General features: G+C 37.7%; 3 protein-coding genes across 6 annotated transcripts in view; 1 reads left to right on the forward strand and 2 right to left on the reverse strand.

Annotated features, from left to right (window-relative positions):
- Positions 1-12,386, reverse strand: part of arhgap29b (Rho GTPase activating protein 29b) — a 35,217-nt gene extending 22,831 nt beyond the window's left edge. For both annotated transcript variants that reach the window (XM_067362455.1, XM_067362454.1), the window contains exons 1-2: positions 12,239-12,386; positions 10,224-10,574 (exon numbers count right to left, since the gene is read on the reverse strand). In XM_067362455.1, coding sequence (XP_067218556.1) covers positions 10,224-10,494 — 271 coding nt within the window. In that variant the 5' untranslated portion in view covers positions 10,495-10,574; positions 12,239-12,386. The remainder of the gene's footprint in view (positions 1-10,223; positions 10,575-12,238) is intronic.
- Positions 12,387-13,060: 674 nt separating this feature from the next.
- abcd3b (ATP-binding cassette, sub-family D (ALD), member 3b) lies at positions 13,061-24,607 on the forward strand. Of its 2 annotated transcripts, XM_067362459.1 has the most exons (23): positions 13,062-13,403; positions 13,601-13,637; positions 13,789-13,887; positions 14,003-14,091; positions 14,428-14,497; positions 15,059-15,156; positions 16,624-16,747; positions 16,875-16,931; positions 17,486-17,628; positions 17,716-17,785; positions 17,876-17,945; positions 18,321-18,418; positions 18,717-18,808; positions 20,293-20,384; positions 20,654-20,723; positions 20,912-20,975; positions 21,087-21,164; positions 21,252-21,317; positions 21,424-21,513; positions 22,816-22,935; positions 23,388-23,492; positions 23,717-23,773; positions 23,874-24,607. In XM_067362459.1, exons 1-23 carry the CDS (start codon positions 13,297-13,299, stop codon positions 23,949-23,951), a joined length of 1,974 nt encoding a protein of 657 aa, XP_067218560.1. In that variant the 5' UTR covers positions 13,062-13,296; the 3' UTR covers positions 23,952-24,607. The 2 variants fall into 2 exon arrangements, with proteins under 2 accessions (XP_067218559.1, XP_067218560.1); XM_067362458.1 differs by having other exon boundaries at positions 13,061-13,403; positions 21,087-21,317.
- Positions 22,975-27,797, reverse strand: f3b (coagulation factor IIIb). 2 transcript variants are annotated; one of them, XM_067362461.1, is made up of 6 exons: positions 27,647-27,797; positions 27,263-27,386; positions 26,896-27,086; positions 26,609-26,787; positions 26,326-26,494; positions 22,975-23,183 (listed from the first exon to the last, which is right to left on the reverse strand). In XM_067362461.1, the coding sequence occupies exons 1-6, from the start codon at positions 27,738-27,740 to the stop codon at positions 23,113-23,115; spliced, it is 828 nt and encodes a 275-aa protein (XP_067218562.1). In that variant the 5' UTR covers positions 27,741-27,797; the 3' UTR covers positions 22,975-23,112. The 2 variants fall into 2 exon arrangements, with proteins under 2 accessions (XP_067218562.1, XP_067218561.1); XM_067362460.1 differs by lacking the exon at positions 22,975-23,183 and adding an exon at positions 25,059-25,537.
- Between the last annotated feature and the right edge of the window lie 120 nt (positions 27,798-27,917).

A 27,917-nucleotide genomic window follows, 5' to 3' on the forward strand; every position in this document is an offset into this window, starting at 1 on the left:
AAAAGGGTATATCTGAATTAATTGTCTGGCATCCAAACAAACAACTAACCTTCAAATAACCCCCCCAAAAGTGAGATACTGATATTAAACATTATCAAATATTAAGTTTCAAAATATTATTGTGCATGTTTTTCAAACTTTAAATATTTAGACTTGCTGTGAATAGACATTACGGTTAGAAATGTGTGTTTACATCATGTGAACCCATAAACTAACCCACCTTGTTTACATTAGGATAAAGTGGACTGTCATTTGGATGTGTGCAGCAGATGACTTCATAACTAACTGAATGTTGCAAAGGGTTCGTGAAGTTTTGATAGCAGGAGCATCTGTTTTTTATCCTTTCTGTGCAGATGTACATCATGCCACAGCGATGAGAGAAGTTTTACGAGTGCACAGTTACAACGTGGAAGGTATGTGCGTGTTTGGCGGAACAGAGAGGATCGCTTCTCCCACTGTAAAAAAAATAAATAAATAATAGGAAGCTCAAATGTTCTGACAGTTAAGAGTCTTCAATTTATCATTCTGTATTTGCCACCCTAAATTCCCCTCAGTGTGAAAACACATGAAAAACACACACATGAATAAAGATGTCAGGGAAAAAAGTCACGGCCCTCAGAGTGGCGCCAAAATGATAAGTAATGGGCTGTTTATTGCCTCATCACCTCTGCTGTGAATCTCTATTATCACTCCTCTTCCTCCAACTCAGTTCCACGAATTCATGTGTATGCACTGACTGCCTGGTCCACTGCTTTAAGACCAACATGTCAGTCACTTCTGTTTACATCAAGTCATTATACAATGATTTATATGCATGAGGAGAGGCATTCGATGCAATGAGTCTTTGTTGTGGGCGGGACTACACAGTGCAATGCTGCAGAAATTGAAACCAAGTGACCAACAAAATGACCATGTGCATGTCTTCAAACCGTCAGGATTAGGAGATTCCAGAGTGGTAAGAGGAGAGGAGGCTCTAGCCCCAGGGATACTCAGGAGTGTCCTCTCTCCTCTCTGACTTTGAAGTGTCCCTCAGACAAAAGTGCTCCATCAGAAACCCCCACCCCAGCTAAAGGTCCTCCCCTCTCTGCCCTCCTAATTACTGGTGAGGGGTCAAGTCCCAAGCAGCAGGTCACAGAAGGAAAAGCCTTTTCTGATTAAGCGGTCTGTGCACAGCACATTTTTAATGACGATGCTAGTGCAGCCCCATCTAAAAAGCAGTGCTGTTGGTCTCTAAAGATGTTTGATTTTAAAGTGTGGCTAGACACGCAGGACAGGCCGGTCTGAATGACAGGCAGTGATCCACCCCCCAAAAGACTGATGGAATGTTGCGTCCGCCCAACGGGGGCCCAGCACACAGGGGACTATGTCATGTGTCAGAGCTGATTGGGGTCCCAGGACGTCTTCATGCCAGCATAGCAATCGGTGCTCTCCAAACCCGCTCTCACTCTGTTATGAATAATGCATCATCTGGGCCCCCAAACTCTTCAGTGCTGTCAAAACAATGGGATTTTAAAAAGTATGCATGAAAACTGCTCAGGGGGAACTGAGGGGCTTTGTTTCGGTAGGGATACCGCCAGAGAGGAACACATGCATTGTTTGGGACGAGCCCCCCGCTGACGGCCCTCAGTCCAGTGTCTATTTCCCTCTGAGAGCTCCAGCAGCGAGTCGCCGTCCCTCCCACGCTCTGCCTGCGTGCTGGCCCAGCCACGCTTCACGCTCAGTCTCTTCATGTTTCACTTGTGCTCTTCGCCTGCCCCTCAGTCTCTGATCAGAGCCGTTTAACATAATCTCACCCAACTGCCAACAAGCCTCGCACCGCAGTGTGAGAATACGGAGGCCGCAAATGGCCCATATCCCACGGCTCATCGGCAAGAAAGTCAACAAGTCACGTTTTCTCATGAACACACACATTAGGGATTGATCTCATGGCTTACAGGTATGACATGTTTTTTAGCAACTCAGCAAGTTTAACTGATGGATGTCTTAAAAATGGTTGTTTACAAAGGCTTAAAAACATTGTGAAAATGTCCATAGTTCACAGGGACAAAATGCAACAGGATGTTACTGAATTACTAGTCTGAAGGTCCATCAAATGAATGATTCTGATCCAACATGTATTAACTACTGAACTGATACAAGCAACTAATTAACCACACACCTTTCTGTGATTAGAAATATAAATATATCTACATAAGTAACCCCCAAATTATTACAGAATAAACATGAATAGAAATATAATATTGTAATTCATTTTTTGTATTTTTTTAATTATTTGAATAATATTAAATGTTCTTATAAAATTGAATACTTAATTATTTTTATAATAACTAAAATAATATTTTAATGCAACCCACTGAAATAATATTTATGAGCAAATTTGTGACTTCAAATCATTAAAACTATTGAATAGTATAAGCAACTAATTACTCATACGTTTTTCTGTGATTAACTGCACCTAAGTTCACCCGAAAATAAATTTAATTTCTGTCATTAATTACTCATACTCATACACCATAAGATATTTTTGGATGAACTAACCCTTTAACACACTGATTTAACATTCAAAATGTTCATATTATTATTTAAATAGTAATTTAAATTATATTTATTTAATGGTATTGTTAAACAATCCACACATCAAATGCAGAAATTAACTTAAATTAATTTAATGTTAATTTTTTAATTCTACCAGTAACTATAACCAAACAAAAAATATTTAGTGCTAGTCAATTAAACATCACTTCACATTTTTAGGGCTGCTACAGTCAGAAACTACACGTCACTTTTTTTCCCTGAGAAAACAGGTTGTGTTTTTTTTTTTTTTCCCAGCATATGTTCCAAGTGTTTCCTAGAAAATTAGCCGCTTGACACAATGTCATCACACACTTCAAAGCATTTACGCACAGCTGCTGGCATTTCCTCTGTTGCTAACAACAGGTAATCAATAGGCACGTCTCGACCTGCCTAAGTTGCGCTTTGCCCAAAGAGACAGACAAGCTTAGTGATGCTCCGTTGTAACTCATCTGTGAGAAAGCGGCACTGGGTTTGTCGTTGTGCCTGTCGGCCTTCCTCACATGGTCCCACTTCTCTTGTACGGGAACAGAAAGAGCATTCTTTGAAGTGCAGGAAATTAGCAAAGACTGGAGTGCCCCATTAGCACATAAGGGGAAATAAACACACCTAAACCGACAAGTCACACTTTTCATGTTCAAACTCAGTTCAGTTACATATTTCATCCAGCCAAACCAAAATAACCTCTATCAAGAGGCCTTCATTTGACATGAACCCAAAAAAAAACACTTTATATCCAGCACTAATGATGGCTCTGTACTTTGCTAGGATTTCATGGGCCAACTGGCACATCCCCATGACCAATCTGCTGAACTGCGGCTGTAAATCCACACCCCAGGAAATGCTACCCAACCACAGGCCCACACAAAAACATCCCTCACCTTTAGTGGGAAAGTTACTGCCCAACAAATCTCTCTTCTCCACTTCACAAGCGCAGCGAGCCATTATATCGCCTACCACAGGGGCTTCGTCAATGGTGCCACCCGCAACACTCTGCGAAGCAATCTCGTAACACGAGGGTGGGGTGTCTTTTTTTCACTTTTTCAATTTGAAGGGTTTTGTCCATATCCCCAGATTACCACCACTACAATATGCCAAAGGGGCCTCCATACCAAGACCTCCAACAGGCTGGTGCATTCACGCAAACAATTTGTCGACTAGGCCCAGCTAAAAGAAAATACTCTTTTATGCCTGAACCCCTCATTTGTTTTACATCTATCAGACTGCAGGTGTAAGGGTGAGTGCAGGTGTCTGAGGAACTTGGAAATAAAAGTTGGAAATGAAAAAACCAAATGAACCCGGCATATGACTGGCTGTTTAAATTTAAAACTAGGGTACTGCAGAGTTTTTGAAATCGGTTTGTCCATGCAGAGCAAACTCATACAATCTTAAAACAAAAATGATTAGGAGAAGTGCTCTCTCGTTGTGAGTAATTACGACCTGCCTGGACCCAATGTAAGATCAACCAATCAGAGAGGTTCCCAAAAAAAGTTTTTTTGATTAGATAAAATTAAATGGAGAATATCTGTATTTTTCCAATGCTCACCAGGCCTGTGGTCTCGGGGAAACCCATTCATTACAGTCTAGAGAGACCTGCTCAATGTACCAGTGATAGTACTCCCCCGTTTAAATGTGGTTGTCATGCCCAAATCTTTGCAGTGTGTACGTGGCCAAAGCATACAATCTTTGTAAGCCATAATAAGAGCTTTACGACTGGAGCAAAATAACTCTGTTGGAAGACTATTTTTTAACCAAGTCTAAGAAAAGAGGAAAAACCTGAGCTAATTTTAAACTAAAGATCATTTTGCTTGGTTCTGCGTGGACTCAGATCCTTCCAAGTTCCCACGCTTAAGGGTTGAGAGAGTCTCATAAAATTGAACCTTTTCATTATGGACTGCAGCTTTTTAAGCTATTCACAATTCTCAGAAAGCAAATCGGGTAGATTCCCAAATAAATACACAAAAATAATAGAGGGATAAAAATGGGGATAATCTCAGATGACTAACTAGATATTTTTAAACCTAGATTCAGGGCTGCATGGCAATATCCTACACTTCACCTAAAGCAGAGTTCAGACTGCACGATTTTAGCCCCGATTTTGGCTCGCCGACAGGTTTTGAGAAATCACCGACAAATGCCCGAAATCACAGGCAAATCGGTGCTCGTTCACACGAGTGACAATCACGCAGTGTGAATGAACAAAAGCGATCTGAGAGAATCGCAGACGAGTTGCCGACACCCGTGAGATATTTGGCATGCTAAATATCTGGACCTGACGGCGATTCAAAATCCTGCTGTGTGAAAAGTGTTCTGACTGAAAACTACATCGGCGATGATAGACAGCCAATGAGAGAGCAAGATACAGAGCAGCGGGGAGTTCGGGGAGGAGTTACAGACCACAATATCAGCAAGCATGGCTTCGTTTCAGATAAACATTACAATTATATCAAACAGAAACAAAGCACAAACATTTGCTTGACCATCCGCAACAGCAGCACATTGAAAAGTTATTAATTTACCTACAACTCTCGTTGCAGAACACACAATCAACAGTCTCCCCAAACATTTCCTCCTCCATATTCTTCTTTTCTTTTTCTTGTTTTCGCTGCAAAACAGCGCACAGGCAATTCGTATTGCAAGCTTCTTGCGGGCTGCCGTTTTTAATAATAATAATAATAATAATAATAACTCCGGTCTTGCATGCGTGATATCGCGTGGTTTCCTTGTCACATCTCGCGTGTGTTTGGTTGTGAAACAGTTTGCGTGCCAGACAGAGTTGTCGGCGATTCTTCCTATTGTAAAGCCATGCAGTGTGAAACCTTATGTAGCCGATCCATAGTGCAGTTTGAACACAGCAGCGACTGAATGCTGGCCAAGATAGTCATGCAGTGTGAAAAGATCAGTGACCCGACTACTTTGAAAATCGTGCAGTCTGAACTCAGCTTAATATGTCTTTAAGTGGAACATGGACTTCATTTAACCAACTCTGATAGCTTGATATGATAGCACGGGAAATCAATACAAAAAAATATTGATTACAATTGTATTGATAAGAGTAAACTGAACAATACTTACCATTAATAATGACTTCTAGCAGTGGTTTTGGTAAGGGCTTTGTAATTTGTCTTCATATTAGATATTTTATGAGAAGCAATTTGCTTGCAAATGAGACAAACAACAGACGCAGATAGCTCCGCAAATGCAAATTCGTACAATCAGACCACAAAGAACGATACTTGTCTTTTGTGCTTTTAGCCATTTTCATCTTTCACATTGTTTTACTTTATGAAAACTGGTAAAACATTAAAAAGATTCTCTCAAAAGCTAAAACGTGAAAAAGTGAAATTCCTAATATTAATTCCAAATTATGTAAAATTTTTACTTTGTATTGTAGCACAGAGTTTGCACGGAGCGCATTTATTCACCAACCATGATCGCAAATAAAATGGTCAAGAACCATGATTAGATTTATTACAGTTCATCAAAGAGAACATGTGCTCGCGTGATATACTAGCAGCGAATCGCACAAGCAGCCTCCTGAAGGTACACAGACTGGCTGTATGACACTTTAATTCAAGCAGAATTTCACAACTCCAGCATACATGTTCGTCTGTGTTGTCAGATCATCAGCACTTTATTGCAATGCAGAGAGAGCATGTGAACATGGTTGCCAGAATGAGAAGATTAAGTAAAATACTGGGCAGAAAATGTATCATTTTTAGGGATGCATGATATATCGGCCACCATATTGGTATTGGCTGATATATGTTCATTTTTAATATTATCGATATCGGCCCAATAAGAAAATTTGTCCGATAAATTAAAGCCGATAAATAATGGATTATTTCCTTCAGCTGAGACACTTCAGATGCGCACTGTTCACTATAATTGAAGCTGAAATGCTTGATATGATTGGAGTCACTTCAAAAAAGAAAATACAGTTTAGTACAGTAGTTTAAATACAGCAGTGCAAATCTGTCATATCGGCTACATGAAGTTATAATGATATAATATAACATAGTTATAATTGTGTGCTTGGGACATGGCTTTTAATGGTGAGACTTGGTGAGGCTCTCAAAAATTAAATTAAAAAAAAAGTTGCATTTAGATTTTCGGCCAATATATCGGTTATCGGCTTTCAAATATAAAGGATTATCGGCTGTCGGCCAAAATTTTCATATCATTGCATCCCTAAACAATTGAAGAGAAAAGCCCCAATTTTTTATTCTCTTGACATCTGGCAACTCCGCGTGTTTATAAAAAAGACAAACACTTAGTGCTGTTATCTGAACTGTGAACTACACTAAATCAGTCTACATTTGTATGATTTGTATTATCTTTTGAACTGTACATTTTTGACATATGAACATTACTGACACAGCCACCTCTGATAACAGATTTGTAAAGTAGAAACATGCATTTTCTGTGAAGCTGCTTTGAAACCATATGTATTGTGAAAAGTGCTCTACAAATAAATGTGAACTGGATTAAACCTCCTGGCTATTATCACAGCATTTTTCAAACTCAGAGCACTTAAGAGAAACTCTTCAAAACAGAAAAGCACATTCTTTCAGCTACCCACATGATGAGCGTCGACAGGCCACAATACACTCCGTTCGCTCCGAACGTGCTTCTTTAAAATCACAGAGGGAATCATTTGATATTTAGCCCTTCCAGTAAAAACACCCCACCCTTCTGAATGTCCAACTGTCACGGGAGTTCAACATTACACTAAAAACATCTAAATGTTTGATTCAAAAGAAATTCACGCTAGGCTTAGCTCTCAGGTTTGTTTTGACAAGAGAAACAACAAAAAAAGTGACATTTCTCACAGGATATGCACAGCATCGGAGAGTTTCATGGGAAAGATGTCAATCAAAAAGAAGGAACATAGAAAACCATTCAACTGAGAAAAAAATTTGACTACGACAACTTTTTTTAAAAATTCCCCGGCTGCCAGATAGTCAAACAACAAAAACGGAGTGAAAAAGTGCCCTTGAAAACTCTGAAATTTCAGCAAGGAAGAGTCATTTTTCATGTGTCGCACACCTAACAACAGTCAATCGAAGGAACAAGTGAACATTTGTTCTGAAGGAATGTGGGGTATGCAGGAGGAGGGGGCTTCATGTCGGAGGAGGAATCACCGACGAGAAGAGTTTGGTCGCGCCAGATCAAAGTGATGAGCCAACATAAACACTGATGAAAAAAGCACTACGACTGCAGTTTTCTGATAAACACTTTACAAACCACTCATTTTTTTTTGGTCTAAAGTGACGCGTTAAGTCTACAAAAGTCTAGAGGAGACACTCAACGTGACGTGCATTCAGACTGAAGAGCAAACAAGCACGCAGATGAGTTCCTGTAGCGTTCCTCCTGGCTGACTTGTAGATCATAGCTAGTGTAAAATAACAGTCAGGGAGGTGAGGAGAGCTGTGTGATGAGCAATCTCTGCGCAGATAGGCTGAATCCATACATTTAGAGGGTCAGTGAGCATCTCCTCTGCTGAGAGAGAACAGGGCAGTGGGAGAGTGGGGAGGTCAAAAGCATGTGCTTGTGGGAAGTGTCACTGGGCTGCTTGACAAAGGGTGGTGTGAAGTATCTCACTCATCAGTACTCAAACAAACAGTTTATCATTTAAAATAAAAGCAGGTAGAATTCTTTTTTTATAGGCAGACTGCACTGAAAGAGAAAGAGAAAGAGAAAGAGATTTATCTGCTCATATTCAGCAAATATGTACCAAAGCTTTATCTGGATTATTGAGATCATTCAATCCATATGTTTTGCTGGTATTTGTGTTAAGTTTTCGTAGTCAGCAGCTGCCACACTTGTAAAATAAAGTACTGAAGTTATAATTCAGTGGTACAAAAGCCTCTTTTGAGAATGTTTTTTTCACCTCAACCCACTTCCTGTAATGTTTTGGCAATACAAAAGTATGCTAATAAAATTATATGCTAATAAAAATTGTATGAATTTTATTTTGTGTCATATTGTCAAAGCATCTTTACAGTTACAAACTAAAGTAGGATTATGTGATGTCGGGCTACTGTTCATCTGTCTGTCCTTGTATATGTAACACGAAGCATAATCAAGCATTTGAAGGATTAAAATATGTGTTGTGCTGCATCACCTCCACCTTTTTTAGAATGCACACAATGCCAAGGCAAACTAGAGTCTGATTAACGTGTACATGCTGTATGAAGACCAGCTACAATCATTTTATCTACACTACCATTCAAAAGTTTGGGGTCGGTAAGAATTTTTCATGTTTTTGAAAGAAGTCTCTTATGCTCACAATGCTGCATTTATATGATCAAAGATACAGTCAAAACAGTAAAATTGTGAAAAGTTATTACAATTTAAAAATAACTATTTTCTATTAAAATGTCATTTATTTCTGTGAATAATTTTCAGCCTCATTACTCCCATCTTCAGTGTCACACGATCCTTCGGAAATCATTCTAATATGCTGATTTGCTGCTCAAGAAACATTCCTTACTATTATCAGTGTTGAGAATATTTTTTGTGGAAACCCAAGAAACATTCCTTACTATTATCAATGTTGATAATATTTTTTCGTGGAAACCGTGATACTTTTTTTTCATAGTTCAAAAGAACAACATTTATTTGCAATATAAAACTGTATAGTAGTTATAAGTAACATTATAAATGTATTTACTTTGATTTAACAAATCCTTGCTGAATAAAATAAAGAAATTCCTACTAACCCCAAACGTTTGAATGGTAGTGTAGGTTTGTTAGTCCAACATTGCAAAAAACAGACTGGAACAATTAGAATAATGGGACTAAACTGTTTAAAAGGCTTTTTAAAAAGATTAATTATTGAATGAACTATGACTGAAATCTTGAGTGTACATAAACATACTTTGGCAGAAATAGCAAAACTAATAGTTGTCATACTTGTTTTGCCAGTGACCACCATTTTAAGTGGTGAAATGCTTTTTGCAAAGAATAAAAAAGCATCATATTCCCTACTGGGGGTGGGACGGTTTGGCTATTCTTAGATGGGAAAGTATTTAAATGTGTATAGACCACAAACCATAATTGGCCAGTCACTATCTATACCCTACAGCTCTGTCATAAATGCTGTATTTATTTACTGTGGATGACTATATAATAAAGGCTTTTCATTCTTTCATCATAGCAAGCAACTTTTCTCTAAAAGGAAGAATCAGGAACATAATCTTGTTAGCTGTTTCCAATAATGCAGAACAGGAACTCATAGTTTCCCATAAAGTACTGTACCTTGAAAAAGCAAACAGGGATAACCAACAACAGACTCTGTGTGTCATGTGCAGTCATATCTATTCAAGAGGGTGGTTGTTGGGTTACCACAAGGAGGCAAATTTCAGAGATGCCTTGTGCAGCAGAAAAGCAACACTCTCAGCAGGATGGCCAGGAGTTTACCCGTGGCATCCTGACAAACGTGGCACTCCTCCAGTGATGGGAATGAGGAACACTAACACAGCTTACAAAACTTCCACATCAGCGTGGGCTGACACGACCGACCCATATGCACATTTAAAAGAAGATGATCAGTCATAAACAGCGATACCACATGATTAACCATGACTGTAACGCACCAAAACACTTTTGGAAGCATCTGAAGTAGCAAGGGTTAAGTAGAACCTCACCTTTGGAGTGAAAAGCCTCCTTTAGGCTCAGCAGCACATCAGAAAACTTGCGAACATCATTGACCAGCTGCATGATGTAGTCAGGGTCCCCTCCTGGGCCGGTGATGGTATGGTCCAGGCCCATAGCATTGAGGGGGTTTGTCTTAGAGCTGCGGCCCATTTCTTGCGTTTTGTTGGACCCGGGAGACAGGGACACAGGGATGTTGGGCTGGGAGAGACGAGCACCGCTTGCCAAGCGCTTATTCCCACTGTTGCTGCCCTGACGGAACATTCCAGCAGCCGCTTCTGCCGTTACTGAGCCGCCTCAGCCGCAGATCCAAGCGCCCTCCTGCCAGTCGAGAGCTGAGGGCACTGTGGGAGAAAAAGCTGATGATCATAAACAGCTAAAGTAAGCATACAAATGAGACCAGGAGCCTCATTTATAAACATGTACAATGATCTTAAGTGTGAACTTATGGCCGAAATGTTTTATAAAATGTACGCATTTATAAAATGCATGCCCAAAACTGTATCCCTATTTGTAAATCACATTACATCTTCAATTCAAGTGCAATGTGTACAAGTTCATCAACTCCAAGAACAGAATGCCCAGAAATATCTCTTTATTAAGAAACATTTATTATTGTTATCAATATTGAAAACAGTGTTTGCTGCTTAATATTTTTGTGGAAACAGTGACACACTAACAGAAGTAATAACTGCTGAAAATTCATAAATAATATATATATGTATATGTACGCATGTACTGTATGTATTCCAAACTTTTGACTATTAGTGTTATAAATAAATTCATTTTGGTGATGTCATTTTCACAAAGCAGTTAAAATGTTGCACATTTTTACATATAATTATATGAATGCATGTTGTGATTGCCTATTTATCTTATGCTATATTGGATTAATTTAATTACTTGTATATGAGCGCATAAAAAAGTTTGTACACATGATCTTTATTTGGCATATAAACAAGAATATTTCTGTGTCAGTTTCTGCCTTTATAAATCCCAATTACTTTTTATATAGGATAAAATACATGGAATTTAGAATCAAATCTGATGTACATTTTTAAAAATGAGGCTCCTGGACTGGTAAGTGAGGGTTGTAGGTTCAAATCCCACAAGGGTGATCCATACTAAATTTTGCCTTGTACGGCACACCTCAAATTTGGTTGCTCCAGATGGATTTTGGGAGTTAAGAGTATTTTCATTTAGTTTGGATAATAGTAAAATAAATTAAAAAAATAATAAACATTGTTCTTAATTTACATACTGAAAAAGGTAATTAACATCTTGCCATATTATAAATGCATCAAAATTGCTTTTCTAAGCAAACAGGAACGTTCAATTTAAAACCAGTTTCCGCAGCACCAAAAGTGCTCTCAACTCAAGCTGTTCATTATCATTGTGATGATCGAGAAACAAGACCTCAGACTACCTGACCCATTATCTACGAATGCATCATCCATTGACATGTAATTTTTATTGCTGAATGTTTTCTGGATCACTGTGATTACGTGACTGCTTTTGTCTACACGTGACGCACGTCTGCTGCAGAATGCAAGTAATGCACCGATCTTTATCATTTAATAGGGGCTTGACACCTGTCATTCAAAACTAACCCTCTCGCCTGTGTTCAGTGATATGAGAGGAAATGGACAGAGGAAAAAACACTGACATTAGGTGGAGTATGACCAGCTATGATTTATTTTCAGAATTAAATGTTGTTTTGGTTTGACCAGTTTGGCTCCTTAACAGATCATGAAAACAGCATCAAATCACTTATGTATTATTAAATTCCTTTATTTAATTTAGGTATTTAATTTTCCGACTGTTAAGATAGAACAAATAATTCGTCAAACCGAATTTAATAGCTAATTCCTCTCAATACTGTAACTGTTTCTCCTCTTCATAGCTGATTTAACGTTACACTTTAGCGCTGCTAGCTAAGCACTTTACATTTATAAATCTTTAATAGTTAGTTGCTGTGTTTAAAGCGTCTCAGACGAGTGGTACTTACTTGAATAGTTTATGAGGAACATCATACTGCAGAATTATGAAGGTAAATCCTTTGTAAAATCATAAAATAGGCTCAAATGAGACGCTCGCCGACGCACCGCTGTTCACATCACAACTGACGAGAGAAAAACTTACTGAGGGACTGACTCAAAACTTACTCACGTGACCTCAAAGGAAACTTCCTATTGGCTGGCGGAGTGCTCTGAACAATCCGCTTGTTTTCCTCATCAAAATTACATGTGCTACTCTGAATGATGTAGATGGAAGTGTACAATGATAATAAATAGTTAAATTTAGGATAGACATAAAATTAGGGTTATATGCAGGTCCAGCATTCTTTCCAGCATATAGCTGGAAAAAAAAATCTAAAAGAGTTTTTTAATTATTTTTTTTTTTAAGGTTTCAAAGCTTAACAATTCAAAAATGACAATTTTTAAACATTACGTATTAAGTCAACAATGTCAACATATTTACCTATTTAAATAATATTAGTATGGTTCTAATTCATAGTATAAGACAACAGTTAATGCAAAGCTGAAGCGAAATTACAAATGAACAAAGTAAAAAGAAAAGAAAAAGGGCTGAAGAATAAATAAAACACCTAAATGTACAATATAAAACAACACTATATTTCTTAAAAAAAAAAAAAAAGTAAAAGCATAAAATTTGGGACTTTCTGATAAAAATAAATTACCAATATGATTTAATAAATACGCTGAGACTTGGGCACCGAGAGCTAGATTGCATTATAACTGGAAACCCAAGCAAAAGAAGAAAAAAACCGTACGTAGCAAAAATGTAGCAAAAAGGAATAACTCTGCACCTTTGAATGACGTGACTCTGCCGACACCTTTCGGCTGAACGTTTCACTACGTGTGTATACATCAGTGTGTGTGATATTTCTATAGAAAGTGTACGTATGTGTGTTTGTGTGCTCTTAGGCATGTGTAGACCTATAGAAGCTCCCGGTTAACCGTCGTGCTTTGAAAAAAACTGGAGGAAATCCTCTGCGTGGGTCCGTCGTGGCCCGCCGTCGCTTCCTTATTGATTTCATAAAACATGGCGGCTGTTAGTAAGCATCTGACAGCCGGCAATTTCTCCATCGCAGGTGCTTTGGTGTTCGCCGTGTACGTATTAAAACAAAGACTGTCTTCGGAGACCAATGGGTAAGAACTTCTTATGCCTGTTGCCATTTATTTAACCTGTGTCCGATATAACCTCTTCGACATTGAAATATCATTGACACCGGACACATTCATTTATTCATTTAACATGCGTCTGGGAATGAGTTTCATCGAAACGCAATATGATTTATTCTAAGTCTTGTTGATTTCTCATGCTTTACCCACGTGTTCATTTATAGAGAGAAAAGATCATCAAAACTACTGTTGGACCATGATGTAAGTGCATTCCTTAGTCTAAATCTACGTAGTTTTCTTTATCTAAATTGAAGATGGGAGTTTGTAGTAGTATATTATACATACAGCCCATTCAGGACCCCCTAGTTGAAAATCATGCATGCAGATTAATATGATTCAATGGCCTTTTCAGAAGGATAGAAAGACAGACAAGGCTGCGGTGGACAAGGTGTTTTTCAGGCGCATTTATCATATCATGAAAATCCTGCTGCCACAGACCTTTTGCAAAGAGGTAAGTATTTTTGCTATCATGTATTTAATGTCATTTATTTCCACTGGCTGTGTGGTCTATGTAAAATCATTTTTATATTGGCTACAGCTGCATTATTGGTTGTTTTCTGTCCTAGTCAGGATATTTGCTTCTGATTGCTGCCATGCTCATGGCCAGAACCTACTGTGATGTCTGGATGATCCATAATGGGACCATGATTGAGAGGTATGAAGATTTTAGATTCTTGATCACATTTGCCACATGCCATTTTACAACATTAGGAGGGGAGGTTTTTGTACGTTATATTCATCTTATCTGATCTTGAATCACGATTATGAATGTTTATGTAAGTTCCTCCTTCTTTTCCTATATTTGTTGTATTTGTAGTCCAGTGCATTTCTCAGTGGCATGGTTACCTCTGGGTGTCGTGCCTGAACACTTAAATGCTGTCTGTCCTGTTTTTCTTGTACTGACTACAAGCACAGAATGACTGCTATTCAATGTGTGTGTGTGTGTGTGTGTGTGTGTGTGTGTGTGTGTGTGTGGGTGGGTGGTTTGCAGTGCAATTATTGGACGCTCGACAACTACTTTCAAAAGATACTTGGTCAACTTTATCACAGTCATGCCTTTTGTAAGTAGACTAAACTTTACACAGAGTTACTGTGTCCAATTTACAAGTTGGTCGTCAAGCCATTTATATGAAAACATAATCCCCTGGTGTCACAGACAAGGCTAAACCCTAGTCCCAGGCTAAAATGACTAAAACAGACTAGTCCCAGACTAAAATGTAAAAAAAAAAAAAAAACATTACTGATGTGCATCTTGAGACAAAACAATGGCACTGACATATTTTAAGATATGTCAGTGCCATTGTTTTGACTCAAGATGCACATCAGTAATGGTTTTTTTTTCTAAATCATGTTTATAAAAGCTACTTATAGGCCTAATCCTGGCTTAATCTAAACCCTGTCTGTGAAACCAGGCCAATGTATCATTCTGTATTAAATTTTGTATTTTTTAATAGAGGGATCATAACAAATCTTGTGTTCTATAAAATGTTATTAAAATGTAGTTAACATATCATAAACAGGGAATAATGCATTATTTAATATTTTAGTACCTTTTTTTCCCTTTGACTGTATGTATTTCATATAGATTTATTTGAGAAACATGTTTTTGTGTAACTCATCAGATATCTCTAGTGAATAACTTCTTAAAGCTGGGACTCAATGAACTGAAGCTGTGTTTCAGAGTAAGGCTGACCAATCAACTTTACGATGACTACCTGATGTAAGTTATATTCGTCAACTGGTGAATGATGCTTAAATTGAATCCAGTGTTGTCATATTTCTGTTCTGTTCATATTCATTTTTAGTTGACTCTATTAAAATTGTTTTTGCTAATAGAGTGAATTATTAATGTCTTTTAAAATTCAGTTTACACAGTTTCTTACTTTGAAATGTAAACAATGTAGTGTTTGGGTAACATATCTGATTAGTTTTTGATGTAATGAGTAAAGTAGCACATTACTTTATTAATGTACTCATTAATATTTTAGTTACTTTTTTAAAAAAGTAATGCACGTTACTTTTCATTAATTTTTTATAAACTAGTAAATTAAAATTCTCTCTCTGCTCCATGAAGTAGTGTATGCGGGAACAGACAAAAAGTACAAAAGTAACAAATCTTTTGTATGGCATATACATAGCTGTAGGGGGTCAGGAAATAATATTTTTTTAATGAGTTTTTAAAAGAAAATGAATGTGTTTGTTATATAGCAGTGATGGGCAATGTCTGTCCTGGAGTGCCGCTGTCCTGCAGAGTTTTGATCCAACCCTGATTAAAAAAAAACTGGCTTACCTGTAGCCTTAGTAATCCTGAAGACATTGATTAGCTTGTTCAGGTGTGTTTTAGGGTTGGAACTGAACTCTGCAGGACAGCGGTACTCCAGGGCTGCGTACAAAAACTGGAAAACGCTGCCTTCGGAGGACACATGTGAGGAAGGCATCAAGGCATCCGAATCCAATGTTAGCTTCACTTCCTGTTTCCTGAGATACCTTAATCTGATCGATTTTTGAAAGCGGCATAGATGCATCCTTCGCTGCCTTTGATATCACACAATCCTGTGCATTCCAGTTGTGCTAGAAAAATAAAGATGGCTTCCGAAAGTTGCGTTTGCTGGTCAGTTTGTGTGTAAATGTACATTTTTGACCAACATTTTCCACTTTTGATGTAATTTCTAGTGAGAAATTACTACTGTAGTAATTAAATATTTTGTTTAGTTCTCACCAAAGTTCTTGCTATTTCGCTTTAGATCATTAAACTGTTACGCTGCCTCAGAAGTCAGTCCGAAATCAGTTTTGTGAGGTGCCTTTATGCAAAAACGCTGCCTTACAAGTCATTGCCCGATAAGCCAGCTGTCTAGGTTTTCGGATGCAGCCCAGGACCGACACTGCCTATCCCTGTTATATAGGCTATGTTGTTGAATGCATTACTGTGTTAAAGACTTGCAAAAAAACAAAAAAAACATCTGCAAGGCCTGGAAGAGAGGGAGCCTCAGCCAGGTGAGAAAAGTAACAAAAAGTATCATAATGCATTACTTGACCAAAAAAAACAACAACTAAGTAACATAATTAGTTACGTTTTGGGGAGAGTGACGCAATATTGTAACACATTACTTTTAAAAGTAAGTATTATGTGCATGTTTTAATTAGAAAAGCACTGCTGTATGTTTTACAACACTATATCTTACAATAGGGGGTTCACATACTACAAGATTGGCAACTTGGATAACCGCATTGCAAACCCAGACCAGCTGATAACACAAGATGTGGAGAAGTTCTGCAACAGTGTGGTGGATCTATATTCCAATGTCAGCAAGGTAACATGGAGCAACTATCATTCTGTTAAAGAAAAAAAAGAAAAAAAAAAAATTTGGGGTTATTCTGAACCATATTTTAACATGTCTTCAGTTTGAGACTTATTGATTCTTTTCCTTTTTCCTTCAGCCTCTACTAGATATATTAATCTACATCTTCAAACTGAACACAGCCATTGGGACTCTTGTAAGTGTCAGTTTCAAATAATTTACTAGCAGTGTAGGCTAAGTTAGTAATTAAGTAATTACTAATTACATCTTCAATAATGTTAATTACTGAACTAATTTCGCATTCTAAAAAATATTGCATTACTAATTAGCTACTTTCTAAATCAACCGTGATGAGTTTAACAATACAAGGGTAGATATGAAACTGCTCTCTTAAATCATCCAGTTAAATAATATAAATTACATAAATTATTCTTGAATTGACCAAAGTATTTAATGGGAGAAGGTTACATAAAAACATACACTAGATGTTAAAATCTGATATTAAATCCACTATTGTTTTAAGTAGAATTGTTCTATAGTGTACTACACAGTATTTAATGCAATTACATCAGAAGTAACTTTATTGAAATTACAGAAAAATTAAGAGTAATCCCTTACTTTACTTTTTCAAAGGAAAATGAATTAAATTACAGTAATTATTTACTTAGCAATGCACTACCCAACACCGTTTACCGGCTAATTCAGCACCTCACTTTTCAGTGTTTGAAACATCTTCCTGCTCCTCTGTAGGGCCCCGCTAGTTTGCTGAGCTATCTGGTGCTCTCCGGTCTTCTCCTGACGAGACTGCGCAGGCCAATTGGCAAGATGACCATAACAGAGCAAAAGTATGAGGGGGAGTACAGATATGTCAACTCTCGTCTCATCACTAACAGGTATCTATGGGCCTCCATCTCTTTGCCTGGCTGTTTGTCTAAGGTATGTTATGAAGAAAAATGCATGATTTCTGCATATTGTTTCAGTGAGGAGATTGCGTTTTACAACGGCAGCAGGAGAGAAAAGCAAACCATTATTACCACCTTTCAGAAACTGGTGAGGAAAATAAAAATAGTTTTGATATCCGTTATCTAATTCATACACAATGTTGGTGAATCGTTCAATCAGACCTCTTTTTTTTTTTAGGTGGACCATTTGAATCACTTCATACACTTTCGTTTCTCAATGGGTGTCATGGACAGCATCATAGCCAAATGTAAGCAGATATAGCCTACTACTGAAGGTGGCAGCAGAATCCAAATTGAATTTTTAAAGTCAACATAGATCAAATTTGGCCCTTTTTTACTGTTTAATGCATGTTTCAGGTTTTATTGTGTGCAATTCATTTGTTCAAATAATTTGTCTTTATAACCCTCAATCAAAATGTAATTATTGATATAGTATATAAAAGTGACATTCAGGTCTGGATCAATTCTACTTTGAAATGTTTCACTTGGAAATATGTCACATTATGAAAGTCAATGCTGATTTTAAAAGTTGTCTTACGTAGAGACAGGCCCTAGTATGGATCATTGTTAAGACAAATTTAAAGAAACTTTTATGGGAAACACATTTTCTGATGATTCTCTAGACATAGCCATGGCGGTAGGTTACCTGGTTATTAGCCGGCCGTTCCTGGACCTCACAAACCAACGGCATCTGAACAGCACAAATGCTGAGCGACTGGAAGTGAGTATGATTGAACACAGACAAAGTGACTGTTTAGTAAGACTGATCTGTTTTATTTTTATTATTATTATTTTATTTCAGAAAGCAGTATCTGAAAATTTTTTATGGTACCAGTTTAAATCACTTTAACTATACAGTGGCGATGTGTATGTAAATTCAGATAACATTTTGCTTGTAATTACTGACCTTTGATCTCTCCAGATTGAATAAAAATTGCTTTATTGGATCAGTAAGGATTTCCTTAGATAAATGTTTGCACAGAAGATAGAAGTTCTTCTGTGTTTGTTTTATGCTGCAGGACTACTACCAGAGTGGGCGGATGTTAATAAGTTTGGCACAGGCCCTGGGAAGGATCGTCCTGGCGGGCAGAGAGATGACCAGACTGTCCGGGTGAGTGCTCTGCCTCCAGTACATTCATTCTTTGCTTGTTCCTCATGCCATTCTTCACCTCTACACTAGGGGTTGAATGACTTCAAATTTCAGACTTAAAGGTGCTAAAGAGGATGTTTTGTTTTATACATTTTTGCAATATTACTTGAAACTGTCTTTACTAACTGATAAAAAACTATTTATTAGGTGCACAGAAAGGAATAATATTAAGATACATCATCTGTGCACGAGGTAGGGCCTTAAAAACATCAGCCAATCGTTTACGCGATCATCGCGTAAACGATTGGCCCTCTGGCTTGTCAATCACTGCCATGACGTTCCTTGTGAGAGACGAGCGCGGCTGTGCGCTCCAGTAACTTTCCACACTCCACAGGCACCGCATGCAATGTTTTTGTCCGGAGACAGGAGTAACAACTGCAGATTATGAGTTACCTGCGGTGAGTCCGACACAATGAATCCACTAACACGACACAGCGAATTCCGGTGGTAAACACTCGTGTTCCAATACTCGTGCACGCGTTTTGGGAGGCGTTCCCACGAAAGGAGGGGGGGTTGTTCTTATGCATGCGCTCATTTCAAAAACTCAGTAACAGTCTTTGGTTTCTCAGTCGACGAAAAGATCCTCTTTATCACCTTTAAGTCGAGTCGACAATGACTAGTCACTGATAACATCATTAATGAACAAATAAGCCTGAACCCTGAGCAGAGACTCGAACGTGGGTTGCCTTGTGCACAGCTATATGGCATGTGACAGTGCTGCCCACAAGGCTATTGCTCCTACATAACAACTTATTTTTATCAGTTCTTTTGTCTTTGGGTCATTATATTTCTCACAGATTTCTCCTCATTCTAAATCAGATACAGATAAAGTAGCACAGTAAACATTACATTTATATGAATGCATTAGTGCGAGATTTATTGCGTGTGTGAATTATTTCTACCTGGCAGCGTCTCTCTAGTAATAGTGAAGCTGTGGGTTTTAGTTACTAAGAAATATATGCTAGAACTTTTCAGTTTCTAAGCTATTTTCTTGATAAATCACAGAACAGTATTGACAATACATTTCTGTTCTACTGAACGTTTCAGTGTGCACGTGATCTGCACAAGCTATGCTGTATATGTGTGCGTGTTATGTAGCAGCGCTTTAGTTTAGAACAGCGATTTACTTACATGTACAATAAGCTGTTTAAAACGTTCATTCACCCAATCAATATTGAGCATACTGATGGTATAATTAAACATATCTCGTGGAGTGCTGTCAGAGTATGCCTTTATTTGTCATTAACTGTTGGATACGAGCATAAAACTTCAAAGATATCTTATCCTGTTGCGCCCTCTATAGGCCATAATCAGCGACTAGTCAAAGTCTTGGCAGAGCATTGAAGTCGACTAGTCTGTGCAACCTTTACTCTACATTTGCCAGTGCTCGCCTGCTGTCTGTTTTTAATCTGCTTGAGTATCTGGAATCTGAATCCTTTTATTAGGTTCACTGCAAGAATTACAGAAATTCAGGATGTCCTTAAGGAGCTGAATTCAGGCAGATATGAACGGACCATGATAACGCAGCAAAGCAAAGGTTTGTGTGTTTTGTTTGTTTTTTTAAGCATTTTACGTGTACTTACAGTGTACTTACTTAAGAAAGTACTTGGTAATATAAGGTAACTACATGGGTTAAGGTTAGGTTTAGGGGTAGGTTCAGGGCTAGTACCTTGTTATTGTAATTACTATAATAATAGTATGTACATGAGGAACAGGTAAATAAAGTGCTATCATCTTTTTTAACATTCATTTTTTTTATTCAATGTAATTGTTTTATATATATGTATTTATTGTTATTTTTTACAGATGCAGCAGTAGAGAAAATCCCTCTTATTCCCGGGAGAGGTGAAATCATAATCACAGACAACATTATCAAGTAAGTTAGGTACAAACTAAACAAACATCAATCTAGTCATCATAGTTAGCTACTTAGCATTTATTTGTTCATATAATCCTTGGTTCCAAAGGCCTGTTTGTTATTTTTCTAGTTTGTTAAATGTAGACATCGTGTCTGACAAGCATATTATCAGTGGTTCAAATTGAGCTGTATCCTTTCATCCACAGGTTTGAACACATACCTTTAGCGACGCCCAATGGAGACATTCTCATCCGCGACTTGTCTTTTGAGGTTAGCGCTCCATAAATAATGTTTTTCTTAGTCTAAATTTGTTATTTAGATTGGAAAATAGGGTTTTGTGATCTGGTTTTGGTAATTACCATCTTCCCTCCTTACATTAAGGTGTCATCTGGGACAAATGTGTTAGTCTGTGGTCCCAACGGCTGTGGGAAGAGTTCCCTCTTCAGGGTGCTGGGAGAGGTTAGATCTGTTCTTCAGAAGAACTATGTGTCTTTAGAGTTTTTTGTTGTTGTTGTTCATATACATTGTATCTCTTTGCATCCCCAGCTGTGGCCTTTGTGTGGAGGAAAGCTCACGAAACCAGAGAGAGGGAAGCTCTTCTATGTTCCTCAGGTGGGCCTTTTCACACAGGTCTTTTATGACAGCAGGTTAAAATGTGAACATTTTCTCCTATATATTTTCCAGGTTCATTTGTTTGTATTTTTTATTTTTTTTTCAGAGGCCATATATGACACTGGGTTCCCTTAGAGATCAGGTGATTTATCCTGACACGCACGAAGACCAATTAAAGAAAGGAACATCTGATCGGGTGAGTTTTATAATCACGGCAAAATTAGATATTATGTAATAAAGGGATAGTTCACCCAAAAAATGAAAATTCTCTCATAATTTACTCAACCTCATGTTGTTCAAACCCCATAAGACTTTTGTTCATCTTTTTTGTCCACCAAAACTTTGCTGCTTTAAAGGGTTCATAAGGAGAGTAAAAGAAATCCATATAAATCAAACTGTTTAATCCAAAGCTTCTAAAGAGACATGATTGCTTTATATGATGAACAGATTTAATTTACTGTAGGCTTTTATTCACATATAAACTTTGATCAACAATACACAAACAGAGAACGGAAGCTAAAATGTAGTTGCTTGACGTGTGAGAATCAATAAGGTTTATTCTCGCACGTCACGCAAGCACGTTTGAACGTCCGTTGACCATATTTGTTGTGCTCTCTAGGTATGTGCATTGATCAGTTGTTTACATATTAAAGGATTAGTTTGCTTCAGAATTAAAAATATCCTGATAATTTACTCACCCTCATGTCATCCAATATGTTTGTCTTTCTTTCTTCAGTCGAAAAGAAATTAATGTTTTTAAGGAAAACATTGCAGGATTTTTCTCCATATGGTGGACTTCAAGGTTGAAGGTCCAAACTGCAGTTTAAATGCAGCTTCAGAGGGCTCTTCACGATCCCAGACAAGGAATAAGGGTCTTATCTAGCGAAACGATTGGTCATTTTCTAAAAGATATACTTCTTAACCACAAATGCTTGTCTTGCACTAGCTCTGTTAGCTCACCACTATTATTGGGTCAACCAAAGACTATAGAATAACACAAGACGCGTCACTCGTATTGTTTTGAATGGGAGAAATTGCAACGTGCAATATGGCGGAATAAGTCCCGCCTTCTAAATAAGAGCAAATCGCCGATTGGTAAAGTCATCGCGTCACTGCAGCGGCTGGTAGAAGCTCCGGTTTCTATAGAAACAGTCAGATGCGTGCCTCCGAAATGAGGCACAAGAGACGCGAATTAAAGCTGCGCATGCAGCCAGAAAAATACTGTTTTTTTGTCATGATTCAAGAATTTAGAAACCAAATTTATGACACAGTTGTTGTCAGATTTCATTGGCAATTTCAAATATGAAATTTAATCGAAATTTTTCCCCATTCAAAGAGATAGGAGCTGCACTTGGATGCCCAAAAGGCGTTTCAAAGATGGCCGCCGAGTGAAATGACTTGTCTTAAAGGGACTTTGGGTGAACTGTTCCTTTAAGTAATGCGCTTGAATAGTAAACTATAGCGTTGCTATTATTATATATTGTGTAATTCTGGTCAGGTGCTGAAGGAATATCTGGACAATGTCCAGTTGGGACATATCCTGGACCGAGAGGGCAGCTGGGAGAGTGTGCAGGACTGGATGGATGTCCTCAGTGGCGGAGAGAAGCAGAGGATGGCTGTAAGCTCTGATCCTTGCGTTACCTATTTTTTAAAAGTCAGCATGAAATGGAAGTTGTGATAGTCTCTTCTTCCTTATTGTGATGTATATCCAAGTGAAACAGCTTTCTAAACAAGAAAAAATGTAGAGCAGGACTTGATTTTGTCCATCAGGAAATGATTGGATGGCTGTGGTTTGCTATTGTTGTGATGTCTTGTGAGTGACAGGTTGTCCCGCCAACACGCCATCAGAGAAGAGTTGATGTCTTGCTGCAAGAGGGAGGGGAAGTTATTTTGATTAAAAATTATGAGGATTTAATGAAAGATGGAATTTATAATAAAAAAGAATTGTCCATTTTAACATGACACATTGCTCTCTTTAGGGTGAGACAGAGACAGATATTACTATGGCCTGTACCAGAAAGCCCAAATTCGTAAGGAACCTCATGAGGAACTTTTTTTTTTTTGGCACAGATGGCTCGTCTGTTTTATCACAAGCCCCAGTTTGCTATTCTGGACGAGTGCACCAGTGCTGTGAGCGTTGATGTGGAGGACTTCATCTACAGCCACTGTCGAAAGGTAGGCTTCTTATTCATAATGAATGCAAAAATGTTTGGGGCAAATGCAGCATACAGCGAGAGAAGTTTCATGCAGTGTGCCGACAAGTGGTCACCTCACCATGCTCGTTTTCTGTGTCAGAAGTGAGGAAATCAGTAATGTATTTGTTGCTCCAGTGGGAGCAGTTTGCTTCGGGAACATCTGTCTCCCTGAGCTCAGCTGGAATCATCTGTTTTCTCATTTAGGTTGGCATCACACTGTTCACAGTCTCCCATAGGAAATCACTATGGAAGCACCATGAGGTACAATCTTATCTTTTATCATGAAGTTGGCAGAATTCATTAGAAAGCTTGAAGTAATGTGATGTGAAGTCTTAAAACTCATTGTTTCTCTATTCTACAGTATTACTTGCACATGGATGGAAGAGGAAACTACGAGTTCAAACCCATCACAAAGGAAACGGCCGAGTTTGGATCATAATAATAACATCAGACCTTATGAATGAGCAAATCCTTGCATAAATCATTCAGTTATTCTCAATTAAATTATTGCATGTGAAAATTTCTGCAAGAATGGTTTCATGCAGAAATTCGCTCTGTTCGTATCACGAATGAGGACTATTCGTACTAAATGTGGATCTTAAGCAATATCATTCTGGAATTCTAAACTCTTTATATTATAAGATGTTAAATATAACTGCTTTTCTTCATCTGAGGGAAAGGATTGTAACTCTGTGGATAAATATCTCTCAGGGAGAGGTTATTGCATTATCTCAAAAGATTTTTGTAAGGAATAAAACTGGGTTTGATATCCTTTTAAGAATCAAGCATTTGTAATATAAAAGTATTGATTTTTGTTGTTGGTACTTGATTTATGTTACAGTCACTGGGATGTTATTATCACCGAGTTTTCCATAACATATTGTTGCATGCCACTGGTACAGTAATGAGTTCATCATAACACCTGGGAAACTGTATTATTTAAATGTAATGAGCTGGCTTTCTAAATTTTATTTTTTGGGAAATTAATTTTAAGAGATAATGAAACCTAATATTTGTTTGGATATTTATATATGTGTATAGTGCCTTATAGACATGTTTTACTGAATTACAAAACATACAAATAAATCTGATTATTTAAATGCAAAGAAACCTGAAATTAATTTTCATTCCACATTGTTTGCCACAAGTTTGTTTTGTTGTTTTTAGTTTTGACATTCACATATCCACAATTGTTTGCATTTCAGTTTGTTTCAAGTAAAAGTTTTCAGTAGAAAAAGACAAGACGTGCATCCTTACTGTAGCTGAACACAGGGGTGAGCTACTGAGACGAGAATGCAAAACTTCTACAGTGAGTGGGTCGGTTACTTTTAATTGCCAAATAGTGTTGCATAATTTGCAGAAGCCTCGAAAGGGCACTTTCTTCACCATTCTTCCACATTTTTCATTGTGCAACTCCTTTTACATAATTCATTACACATAAGTCAGTGATGGCACTAAACCCTGAAGTTGTTTTGCTACCTTCCAAGAAATAATAATAAAAAAAAAAATTATGACAAGTAAAATTTATTTGAAGTTCCAAGAAGTATCATTTACATTTAAAAAAAAAAAAAAATTATCCTCATTAAATACTTTCAATCTAGATATAAAACTCTATACACACAGCAGCTAATGAAATATATTTTTAGAAAATAATAAATAAGGCTTTTAATAAACAAATACACTGTTCTATTTATCCATAAAAAATAAAATAAAAGGAAAGGTCCGATATGTTTAACATATCGTGTAGTGTTACTGTTTCATAGAAACCAGTCCAGTGCTGCACTGCAGGTGTGCTACGCACACACCAGTCCCTCAGCAAAAACGGTTACAGTCCAGCTGTGCGCCCCGTTCTCAGCTCCATCAGCAGAAATTGATTCTTCTATGTCAGAGTCTAGACTAAGGTTTCCTTGGCCAACATTTTTGGTCTTTGTGCTCGTTTACAGCACACCACAATCAGAACGATTACAGCAATTACAAAAGCCAGTATAATAAGCGCTCCTCCACCAATCACAGCCAGTCCATACTCTACGGAAAAGAAAAGAGGAATTTTATTTTATCGTATTACTACAACAGAATCAATCATTTGTTTTAATTATAGTATGATTTAAAAACAGCATTTGATAAAGTAGTATAGGAAAGAGCAGTGCACATGCATCATGTAGAATGTAATAGAAAAGGATCTGACACTGAATTTAAGTTACTGCACAGTTGTTACTCAAATCCAGCTCATTTAATGGTTCTGGCTAGTTTGTATAAAAGGTCAATGATAAATAAGTGCCCACGTAATAGAAAAAAACCCTTTTAAAAATGTATTTTTTTTTTAAATATGCCAAGTTCATAGAAATCAACTAGTTGTATTCTTGGTAGTTTCATTGGTTCGGAAATAAAACATACCATTTTCAAAGAAACTTTCAATTCTATGACTTTATAAAATGTTTTTAAAACGATAGATAGTGATATATTTTAAGTTTGAAAACTACAGGTGCAGAAACAGAGGTTCCCACACAGCTGGAAGGAGTCAATTGAGCGCAGCTGTCATTGCCTGGTCAGTTTCTGAGTAATGTCAGAGTTTGTCATCCTCCCTCCTCTACTCGGTTAGCTAACCCTGATCTGGCCTCTTCATGCTTAACAACCTTCCTGTTTTCCATAACACTGGAATTCTAGACAAATAAACCATTGAGCAAAACTTGAATCATTTGGAATACTTGGATACTCCTTTGTCACCTCGGTCTCTCAAATGAATGCAACATACCCGAAAATAGAAAAAAAAAAAAAAAAAAAGGCAAAATTGTTAAGTTTTTTTTAAAACTTACCCTCAATCAGAGTCTTGTGCTCCTGTGGCGAGCACTTGGGGAGGCTCAACTCTCCGAACATCTTGTCTCCTTTACGGGAAGGGATATATGCAGCCACGCTGAAGCAGTAACTCTGATCCTCATCTAGCCTACTGAACTCTGCTCTGCTCTCATCAACAGTTATTGTTTTCTGTAGACAAACAAAAGAACGTGAGAATTGCAAAGTCAGAGGGCTTTTAAATAAGAAACGCACAGCATATAGTCTCTAGTAGTATCTTTGGCTGGTAAACATGCTGACACTCACTTTTCCCGTGCTTCCAGCCTTGTTGTACACAATCCTGTACTTGAGATTTTTTTTAAAGATGTCTCGGATGTTCAGAGATCTGCCATTTTTGTGCAGAGCTGTGATGGGGTCCTGTATGATCAGCACAATCTTTTTGTCCTCACTCGTTGTCAACTTGAACTCAGGTCTTCCAATTAAAGCTACAGAAACAGATCGAAATTAGTAAAACTGCTTTAAATCAATATTTATAAAGTAATATTTTGGATTATTCTAGTATGCGCGTTGAGAATGCATGGTTGGAAACTCACTGTCGTTATAAGGGCAGAACTGCTTTGATCTGGTGTATGGAGGCTCCACATGGTCAGAAGTCATCCCGTGCAGGGACTCTGAGAGCACTTCAGCAGTATAAACCCCCTTTACGTCCAATTCATTGGTCAGGTCGCACTCGGTCTCAGTGCTCCTGATGCAGTGAGGGTTTCTCTGTTTGTCCCTACCAGCTCTGCAGAGAAAGAAACATGTTGGTTAGATCACATGTGTATAGGGGTTTCAATCATGTGTACACATTTATATTATTTTTGTGTTGAATGTTGATGACAAAATAATGTTATGAACAATACAGACAAAGGCCAAAGCAAAGTCATGCTGTTTAAATAAGATATTTGTGTAGTTACTTGCCTTGAGAATTCAACTGTATATGCGTAATTGACAGGTTTAGGTCCCCATGATAGGATTGTTTTGAAATTGTATGATGACCACGACACATTTTTTGCTTTGGTAAGCTCGCCCATTTGCACTGATGCTAAATGAAACAGACGACATTAACGTTAGTCAGAACAATAAGGTATAAAACACATCATGTAACGTTAGCTTTCTCTGGTTTCATTACAACCCAACCTCTAGAGATACAACAAGACTACATATCTGAAGTTCACAGATATAGCCTACTATACTGTACTGTACATTACTATACTACATACTGCCATACTATAAGTAAACGGTTTATAATTGAATTCGTTCACAGTTTTTAAAATAAGCATCCCTAAAATACAGATTTCTTACCTGGGGATCCGTTTACGAGAGTAAGCCAGGCAAGAAAAAGTGCCGAACATATTACAAACTTGCTTTCCATCGTTTGTGATAGCAAAAAGTCCATATATTTAATCCAATTAATCCCTCAGAGGAGTGTTTGTTAATCAAATCCTCCACTAGTCGCCCGTTTTTATAGTGTGAGAACTCTGGCGCTGCCAGCCACAGAGTAGACTCGTCATGAGTCACGCGTCCGCCCCTTTCTTAACTTTGGGGTTTTGTCACTGGCTGGGCATCCATTGTA

This window comes from Chanodichthys erythropterus, chromosome 16, assembly GCF_024489055.1.
Source record: "Chanodichthys erythropterus isolate Z2021 chromosome 16, ASM2448905v1, whole genome shotgun sequence".
Lineage (NCBI taxonomy): Eukaryota > Metazoa > Chordata > Actinopteri > Cypriniformes > Xenocyprididae > Chanodichthys > Chanodichthys erythropterus.

What these genes read in the sequence shown, in the direction of transcription:
- abcd3b (XM_067362458.1), top strand. Translation starts at nt 13,297, where the DNA reads ATGGCGGCTGTTAGTAAGCATCTGACAGCCGGCAATTTCTCCATCGCA. An exon ending in TTACCACCTTTCAGAAACTG is followed by an intron (nt 17,786 to 17,875) that starts GTGAGGAAAATA and finishes TTTTTTTTTTAG; the next exon opens with GTGGACCATTTGAATCACTT. An exon ending in TCCGCGACTTGTCTTTTGAG is followed by an intron (nt 20,976 to 21,086) that starts GTTAGCGCTCCA and finishes CCTTACATTAAG; the next exon opens with GTGTCATCTGGGACAAATGT.
- f3b (XM_067362460.1), bottom strand. Translation starts at nt 27,740, where the DNA reads ATGGACTTTTTGCTATCACAAACGATGGAAAGCAAGTTTGTAATATGT. An exon ending in TCTCGTAAACGGATCCCCAG is followed by an intron (nt 27,387 to 27,646) that starts GTAAGAAATCTG and finishes TGTTTCATTTAG; the next exon opens with CATCAGTGCAAATGGGCGAG. An exon ending in GTTCTGCCCTTATAACGACA is followed by an intron (nt 26,788 to 26,895) that starts GTGAGTTTCCAA and finishes CTGTTTCTGTAG; the next exon opens with CTTTAATTGGAAGACCTGAG.